This window comes from Formica exsecta, unplaced genomic scaffold (genome assembly GCF_003651465.1).
Source record: "Formica exsecta isolate Colony F162 unplaced genomic scaffold, ASM365146v1 scaffold21, whole genome shotgun sequence".
Classification (NCBI taxonomy): Eukaryota; Metazoa; Arthropoda; class Insecta; order Hymenoptera; family Formicidae; genus Formica; species Formica exsecta.
The window spans coordinates 365994-375575 of NW_021849398.1; the positions used below are offsets into that span (position 1 = coordinate 365994).

General features: G+C 41.4%; 1 protein-coding gene across 1 annotated transcript in view; it reads left to right on the forward strand.

The window, feature by feature from the left end:
* Nucleotides 1-895: 895 nt before the first annotated feature.
* The window catches only part of LOC115234834 (flocculation protein FLO11), a gene marked incomplete at its 5' end in the record, with an annotated part of 28832 nt that continues 20145 nt past the window's right edge, over nucleotides 896-9582 (forward strand). Inside the window, one exon of the mRNA XM_029806181.1 lies at nucleotides 896-1217. Within this exon, the coding sequence (XP_029662041.1) occupies nucleotides 896-1217 (322 nt within the window). The remainder of the gene's footprint in view (nucleotides 1218-9582) is intronic.

The window sequence follows — 9582 nt, forward strand, 5'->3', positions numbered from 1 at the left end:
TGTCGGAGCTCGGGGCTCGGGGCTCGGGGCTCGGGGCTCGGGGCTCGGGGCACCGAAAGAGAAGCGTGTCGTATGTGTATTGGCCAGTGTACGAGAGGACCCCGCGGTGTACCGATCTCTCCTCGTCGCTGTGTGTCGTGTCACCGCGCGTGTGTCTCTCTCTCTCTCTCTTTCTCTTTCTCTCTTTCGTACTCTCGGCCGTCATTCTGTTTCTTTCTCTCCGTCTCGTTTGCTACATTCCTGGCCGGTCTATCCAGCTCTGGACGTGAGCGCGAGCGGCGTTGCTCGCCGCATTCTCGATCGAGTCGAGAGAAGTCGAAGCGAGCGAGCTTGCGCGCGCGCGCGCACGCGCGCGTGCGCTCCGGCTCGCCTCTAATGTCGTTTCCGCACTCACGGATCGTGTTCGCCTTGGAAGATACGTATGTGCTTGCGTGCTGTGACGTTGTGACCTGTGCCGGAAGTGCGAGCGGGGAGAAGTAGTAGAAGTAGTAGTAGTAGTAGTAGTAGTAATAGTAACAGCAGCAGCAGCATCGGCGGCGGCGGGAACGACAGTATAGCAGTAGTAGAGTAGTTGGAGTAGTTGGAGAAGGAAAAGGAGGAGGAGGAAGAGAGGAGAAGGAGGAGAAGCAGGAAGAGGTGGAATTTGAGTTCACGAGCCGACGTTCAGTCTCTCTCGGGTGCACCGGAAGTGGCGAAGCAGGAACCGTACTCTCGCGTCGTAATTTCTCGTTCTCGCGAATGTACATATATATACGTACATATATACACACGCGCGCGCGCGTATATGTATATTTATATATATATATATACATATATTTCCTCTGTCAAAGTGGGCGTAGTATTCGGAGCGCGACGTTCTATACGTATACCCGTGGTAAAAAAGGAGTACAAGTGAAACGGAAGTGCCGAAAGTGTGGATACCTCGGACAACAACCCGCCCCCGGCGCTGCTTCCGCGGCAGCCGCTTCGACCGTTCAACGCCGCCGTCGTATTAAGGTGCGTCGCGCCGCGACGTCCGGCGTCGACGGCGAATAATACGGCAACGACGGCGCCGACGACGACGACGACGACGACAGCGGCCGCGATTGTGCCAGCCACGTTGTCCACGTCCCCCCAAGGCTCAACGACCTCCTCGGCCGTTGTTCGAGTGTCGCCGCAGCCGCCACTCTTGACGCCGCCCCAGTATCCTGCGCCTCCACGGCCCCCTAGTCGTACCGGTGAGTGCACGAATTTCTTTATAATCTAATCTTTTTATCTCGCGTGCGACGTGCAACGACCGTTCTCCAAGTTGCTCCAAGATAGTCACGCGTTAATCTAGCATTAAATGCTGCATCCTAATTAGAATGCGTGCTATGCGCGAGGAAAAATAGTGGCGTTTGTGAAAAGATTGGTGAATGTAGTCTTATCGGTGTTTTCAAAGTAGTACAGGATAGTTATAAACAAACGCGTGGGCGAGTCCCCTTGATCAAGCGGAACGCGACATTTCGTGTGAGGATGATAAAAGAAGTAAAAATATTTACAACTTTTTGAGACGGGGGGAGGGGAATTATTAAATTTTAAAGTAAGTTAAATTACGTCGCGCGCATTGAAGATTTTTCATATTTATCTATCTAGCCATCTCTCTAAACTGACGCGACAAATGCCACGTGGTTACCTTCGCTCGCCGATACACAGTAATATTCGCGATATTGCGCTATCGGCGAATAGCGCGCCGTTATAGCAGCAATAGGGCTATCGCGCCGACGGGTATATCGTTGCCCACAGGTAAAAATGATGGATATATTAACATACCGCTAGATACGTGTCTCCCGCCATGGTCGATTGGAAGTTTATCAAAAAGATTTCGTCGGAAAAACAACATCCGGGATGGACGGCTGACGGGCAAATGACCCGGACCAACTGGCTGCCGACGCTCCTCTTCTTTTTTCCTTTTTTTTTTTTGTTTTTTTTTTTTTTTATTTTTCATTTTGCCCGTCGCTTCGCTTCTGTTTATTTGCCCGTACTCTCGTAGTCGACGAGAAGAGAACCGGGGTTTCGTAATGAGCGCATAACCGTCGATTCACAGCGCGCTTGTGTGTATGTCATTAGTAACGGCATACGGGGTGACCTGAAGCTAACAAACTATTACGAGTCGAAAAATGATTATCGTTTTGAAAATTCCAGTCGTTAACGGTGTTAATTGCTCTGATGCGTTTCTACAAATTTTTAAGAGTCGTGAAATTTCGATTAATTCTAGTTTGTTCGAAAATGTTTATTCGGATTTTGGCGTCAAAATATTCGATACCGAGACGTATAACTTGCAACATTTGAATTTTTATCGGGCAAACATCTTTTACAACTCTTGTTTCGTCGAAAAATCCATATAGACCAAAAGTTATATTGGTTACATTCACGATACTTCGTACACTATTCACATGTCGCGTTCTTGGCGAAACGCAGACGAAACATTTGGAAACGAGACGACGAAAGAGAGAGAGAGAGAGATAGGGAACGCGGGTAAATCTGGAAACCGCGTGCTCGTTTACGAAATTCCGCCTTGTTATTTCCAAGCCGGCGCTAATCATCGCCGGTCGAGAGCGATAAAGCTCCGAAAAATATCTGCGTCGTTCTCCGACGGAAATTGATCGGATCGAGTTGTCCATTCGCTCCATCTTTTTGTTATATCGTTCCATCTTTTTGTTATATCGCTCTCCGTATCGTTTAAAATTACGTTAGGTTACTCTGAAATTACGTCGTATACTTTTTCGTATAGTAATTTTTCTTAAAAATTTTCTACTATAATATTAATTCTCGTATGTTGAGAACACGTATTAATAATAATATTACAAAAATAGCCATTGTTTGTTTCAAATTGTGCGTTTAATTCAAATTTTTTTTAGAAGCTCGATTAATAAATGAAAATGAAAGTTAAATTTGAAATCTCTTATAAGAGATTTTCCCCTTTTCTCGTCTCTCTTCTCTCTTCTCTCTTATTCTCGGTTCTTCTCAATATTTTTAGCTGCTCGTATACTTGGATATATTTTCATTGCGTATTTGTTCTCGGCGAATTTTCTCGCGGAACACAATAAATCTGTCCGTCTCCTTCACCGCGTCGTCGCTCTCTCTCTTGGACGAGGTCGCGCGACTTCGTGCCAACTCTATCGACGGTTAGACCAGCGTGACTCGTTGCGCGCATTGAGTCACACTACGCTTTCATAGAGACCAGTTAGACTGAACCAGTCACAGGGGCGAAGCGGTGAATGAAACCCACAGGTGTAGAAAGTTTGCGAGAAAGTCGCGTCGTCGTCTTTCGTAAAACTCACACTGTTGCGCGTAAATGCACGCGCGCTCGCGTATGCCCTCCTCTCTCTTTCGCCGTTGGAGATGAATTATCATGTAGGCCGAAATTGAAAATCTACGAGAAATATCCTTTATTCTTAAAAAGACGCGCGTACTTTCCGCAAATACAATTTTCATAAAGTACTATCGATCGTCTCGATTTTAATCGCTGTGGATTTTTCTGCTTCCTTATCGTACAAAAGTTTGCCGGGTACGTAATACTACATTTTTAGAGCTCGGTTTAATCCACTAGATTACTAGATAATAAACGGATTCATTTTAGTTTCTACACTGAGAAAAAAAAGTTGTTAACTTGACTAAATGCGTTCAACTAATTATTATTTCTTTAATTCAAATATTTAAGTATTTAAATTAAATACGACATATTAAATCTAACATGACGTATTTGACTCAAGTACTTAAATATTTCAATTAAAAAAATGATAATCAGTTGAACGCATTTAGTCAAGTTAACAACTTTTTTTTCTCAGTGTAGTCGATCGATATCGTTGAAAACGCGTTCGCGTTGTGAAATTTCTCGCGACGCGACGTGTCCCCGAACAGCGAGGTCGTTTTGCGGCGTTTCTGCGGAGTCACCCGCTATAGCGCGGTGCCTGTGTGCGTGCGTGTGCACGAGGCTTATTGACACAGAGGCTCGGAACATGTCGTTCGCTCGCTCTCATTGGCACCACACGCCTTGAATGCTACTCGGCTCGCCGTGCGAGCTTCGAGCGCGCGCGCGCACACACATACATACACACACACACACACACACACACGCGCGCGCGACTGGGCCTACATATCCTCTCGTGCAAGCGCGCTACGATACACATCGATTGTTCGACGAGGTAGAGCGTAGAGCTCTATCGATGACGTTCTCGCACATGCCTGACGAGAGACACACACACGCGCCATATACGCCGCCAAGTCGATCCGGCATGAATGAAACCATGATTTCCACGCATGGTGCAAAAGTAGGCGACTCAACCGGCGTGCGAGAACGAATAGCCTCGGATTCTCTCTCGAGATTCGATCCAAACGTAATCTTCTCACACGACTTGTACAACTCGTTGAGAACTCATTGAGGATTCGCATTGACATTCCGTTATATAATATAATTATCCTTTTACGAGATATAATATTACCACAATGAATGCATCGATTAACCATTTTCTGACTAATTTTCAGTCGATTTTTAGAGCAGAATAAATATTTTAGACATTTATTATATTTTATCTTAACATTTATCCCAATTGTATACTCTGATAGTTTTAATAATAAGAAAAGATAACGGTTTCTACATGTTTCTTTCCGTTTTACTTGTGCTTTTGCGTTACACGAATATGCATGTCTCAGATAAAGACTGAACAGCAGGAAAAGCGAATATATGCATATCTATCGTTCTTTCGTGCACATGGTGACCGTTGTCCTAGTTTATTCTTCGTTTCATTATAGGTAAGAAACGATTTCCAAGATATCGAAAACCAATATATTATTCATGAAATATATATTTATTTATGAGAATTGTATATTTTATATTTAAACACATTGAGAGAAAGTTGGATAAAAAAATATCTTATCGATACGTATTCGACTATTTCATCATTTATCCATTAATTAAATGTATTTTTAATGGATAAAATTAAAGAGACTAAAAGCAGGTTCTCGATACATCGCGCATCAATTCATCAATATAGTCGGGGAAAAATCCGTTAAACTCGAAAAAACCTGACCATCACTTGCAAAAGATATTAAAGTATATAATAAGATTATTAGAAAAATATGAAATACAAATACCGCATATCTTTTGCAAAAGGATCGATTTTTTTCTATTTTTCCTTATCACTGCCATGCAAGAAATTAATATGTAGAATAATGTGTGTTAAATCATTAAACATTTCTCCATTATTCTGCATTTGTCAGTAACATGGCTAATTCAATTGTATTTGAACAAGTTCAATTGTGTGTGTGAAACACGCGACCTTCTGACGTATTGCTTTAAATATGCGCGCGCACTGTATCGATACCTGGATCGGGTTAATCATACAGTAAGTTAATTCTACACGCCACAGATGTACTCTCGATATCCTAAGGCTAATTGTAAGCCTATCGAGCTCTCCCGACTCCCAGTAGCGGATCAAACTCGCGCTCGAATCTCGCTATATAATCGCTTATCTCTCTCTCTCTCTCTTTTTCCCTTCTCACTCGCGATATATATCCCTCTTATTCGTTCTTTCTTATTCTTCACTCTCTCTTTCTCTCTCTCTCTCTCATTCTCGCTCAAATAACACGAGAATACCAGCACCACGCTATCTTCATGTTTGCCAACTCCGTTATCTCACGTTCCTCCATTTCGATCTTCTCTCTTCTCTCTTTGCCCATTCTCCGTCCTGTTCTCCGTCTCTACTATCTGTCTTTCTCTTTCGCTACTCACAATCTTTCCTCCTCGTCTGTATCCTGCCGACTCGTTTCTTCCTCTCGTCTGCTTTTGCGCGAGCATCGAATGCAATCTACAAGCGAGTCGTCGTTATGTGTTGTCGCGTCACATCCGGCCTCTCCGCGATCTCTCTCTCCCTGTCTCTCTCTCTCTCTTTCTCTCTTCCGCCGCCGATAGTTTGTCCTTCTCTCCCTTCCATCTTCTCCCGTCGCGCCATTCATTTACCGTGTGGTTCGAGACTGTCTCTTTCTAGCACTCCTCTTTATCGATCCATCCAAAGAATTCACGTTTTATATGCGATCGATGATCTAAAAGCAACGGCACATGGTACGATTTTTTTTTATGCTAAATCGCATGTTATTAAATTACTAGAAATGCATCACTAGGCGTGCAGCATTTCTAATAATTTACTAATTTGTGATATAGCATGAAAAATTGTACCGTGTGCCAATGATTTAATCTGTATACATATATTTACACTTATTTGTCGAAACAGGCAACTTTGATCCAATTTGTTTGATTAAATAACGATATTTTGAATTATAAACTGTTGAAAATTTATCATACGTTTGTAGAAAATATTTGATTTACAACGATATTATCGCTTTGCGTGTGTGCAACATCAGTCAAACTTCTGCTGGTATATATTTCGAAACAGAAATATTTCCTTTTTTCTCTTTTAATCTGTTTCTGTTTCGTTTCGCTTTCTCGTCCGATTACTCCGAACGAGGAGAACTCGATAGGAATTATAGAGCAGATTATAAAACGGTTTGACGATTTATCGATATGTATTCTCGATCGGAAATCAGATGCTACAAAACAATTATTAATGAGGCGACTCTCAATGATTGCACGCTTTTTCGGCGCCGAGGTGTCTCTCTCGAATCGTCGTGATTAATCGTGATTAATGCGAGTCAATACGGCAGGGTCGATCGATGCGACGTAGATAACGACGTAATCGTATTGATAACAAATACATTGTCACGGGAGAGCCGAATCTCTCATTGACTTTCGTATCTGTCTCCTTTTTAATCGAATGCACAAGTCCATTTATTTAAAAAGATTGTGAATGTCAAAATTAATTTGGTTACAATACATATGATGAAATAATTTATTTTTCTTATTTTTTCACACAAATGTATTTATATAATATATATATATGTGTACAATTTTTTTTTTTTCTTTTACTCTTGTGTTAATTACAAGTAATGTTAAAATAGACCTGATATTAAATCTGTAATATACGTGTATAAAATGCAACATCTATTAATTTGAAATTTGAAGGTCGGATTAATTTCATTATAATTTAGTTGAGGGTAAAGTAATTTATGTAGATAATTGTGTTGAAGATTCCGGAATTGTGTATGTCAAAATTATCTATGGAGACATAGGAACGCAATGCGTACGGCATTATACAGCCTGCAAGATGATTGAAGTTATATATTCGCGCGAAGATAGTGTCTTTATCGGATGTAAAGATATGTGTACAGGCGGTAGAGGTGAACGGAGATGAGATAAACGAGATAAACTTATTTCCGGCGAGCGGTGAAAAACAAACGTGACGAGATGCTCTGTAGTATACGTTATCCTTCTTATATAAGAGGAACTTACATTTTAGTTTATTGCTTCGTGTTGCGTATTACAAATAATTTTTATTTTCCGTATCACAAGTGTGACGCGTCTAATTACACTTCTCTCGTTATATCGGCGATATCGGTGTGCGTCGCGATATATGTATTCGCGAAAGAAATATACGAGAAATGAGAGTAGAGAGCATGTGTCACGAATTAGGTGCGGTCTAATTGACAATTATATCTTGCTTTTACCCTAACGATATCAACTGGGCTTTCAACTTAAAAGGATTAACCCTCGTGTACCGCACCTATTTTTCCACCATACATACCAGGACCGATGCGGGCTACTCTGTGATATCCCGTAAATAAAAGCGATACTTTAGACTGTAATTTGATCGAGAGGTGGATGTTTCGAAAATTCGTCGGGTATACAAAGGCCTTAAGTATCTAGATATTAATAGTTAATCTCCAACAATCGCCAAATTAACTCAATTATGATGACGTAATGCGCGGTTTCTGCTTTCTAATTGATCGCATAAGACGATGTAACGTAATTAATCACGTAATCAACACATTTTTACTATATCGCACAATCGCTGAATTAAATATCATTAATTCTGTAATCTCTTTTCGGTTCAATTTTCAAGTTGATTTATTATATTAGGATATTGTAAATATCTACAAATTGGTTTTATTTGGCGCATCCTTCGTACAATGCACTCGCTATACACAATTATAGTCGAGAATTAAGAGAGCGGGAGAATCAGGGGTTCTCTCTTTTCATTTCGTTTTCGTCTCCCGTTGTGTCCCCGGTGTCTTCGTGTCCATTCCCCCTTTGCGTACGCGACTCTTTCTGTCTCCTCCTTTTCCTCTTCCTCCTCCTCCTCCTCCTCCTCCTTCTCCTTCTCCTTCTCCTTCGCCTCCTTTCCCTCCCATCTCCGGTTGTTCTTTAACTTTTCCCTGGTCGTCCTTGGGGGGGAAAGGGAACGTTGACCCCTCGCTGGTTCCTCTCTCGACGCGGTCTCGCTCCAAGTTTCATTCAGAATGCGACGCCGAGAGCGAGGTCCCTCGTCGATATATAGTATAAGGAATGATGCGGCGAAAGTACGCGAGTATACTCGACTATTCGGGTACAGAATATATTTCGGATTTACCGAGATTACTCGGAGAATGTACGATTGAGATATATATTTTGTTCAACATAAACTGGATAAGAGTTCAAGTAGCTACATAGCATCAAAAGTTGCGAGAAATTTTGGCATATTAATTTTTACAAGTTTAACCAACAGCGAAACTTGCTTCTAGTTAACTAGTAAATAAAGAGATTTTTCGTAGATATTAAAATAGAAATTTATAAAATTTTTTTACATTGATGTTAAAAGAATCTTGCATTAACCATAGAATTTTTGTGGGGATTATCAAGATTAATTTGTTGTATATAGGACACCCTGTATGCCACGAGCAGGCGGAGAAACGCGACTGTTTCACTTCCGTTTATTTTCTCGCTTACGACTGGCGCTATCGGCGTCGAAATGCGAGCTTCGCTTTTAGAACGGAGCGCGTACTGGTATATCGATCAATGATCGACGTCAGCGTAGACGTAGAATTGATCGATTGGCGCTTGAGCGAAGGCGGACGGGAGTGGCGCGAGCGACTTGAATTAAACGGAGGCTTAATGAACCTCGTTCGGACGGGAGTCGCCGGCTTTAAATAGGACGGCGAGAGCGAGAGCAAATTTGAAGAGCACGACGAGCAGCGTGTCATGGACGAGGCGCGAGAATGCGAGAATCTTTGTGCGGATTCGCTTTATTTTAAGTAGACGAGCCTGAAATAAATTGGACACTTTGGATCAATGAAAGAGACAAACTCTGTTGGAAAACACGTCGCCGCGAATAGATCACGCTTTTATAACTTCAATTTGAATCTTGACCACCTGCTTAATTTCACTTTACGCGTATTCCCAGAGTTTTATTTACCGTCACAAAGATGCAACAACATTTTGCATACGATAATTTCGAAATACGATGTATACTATTGTCTCGTGTAATGTCCACGGAATGTTAAAAAAACGAAACGTTTTTGAAAATTTTCGGACGCATGCTTTGAACAAATTAGATTGTGATTCTTTTTTTTTTTTTTTTTTTTTTTTTGGGGAAAAATTTTTTTTTTTTTTTTTTTTTCATATTTTTTCCAGTTTACTTTTCTAAGCAAATAATATTCAAAAAGATTCATTTACTTTAACATACAGGAAAT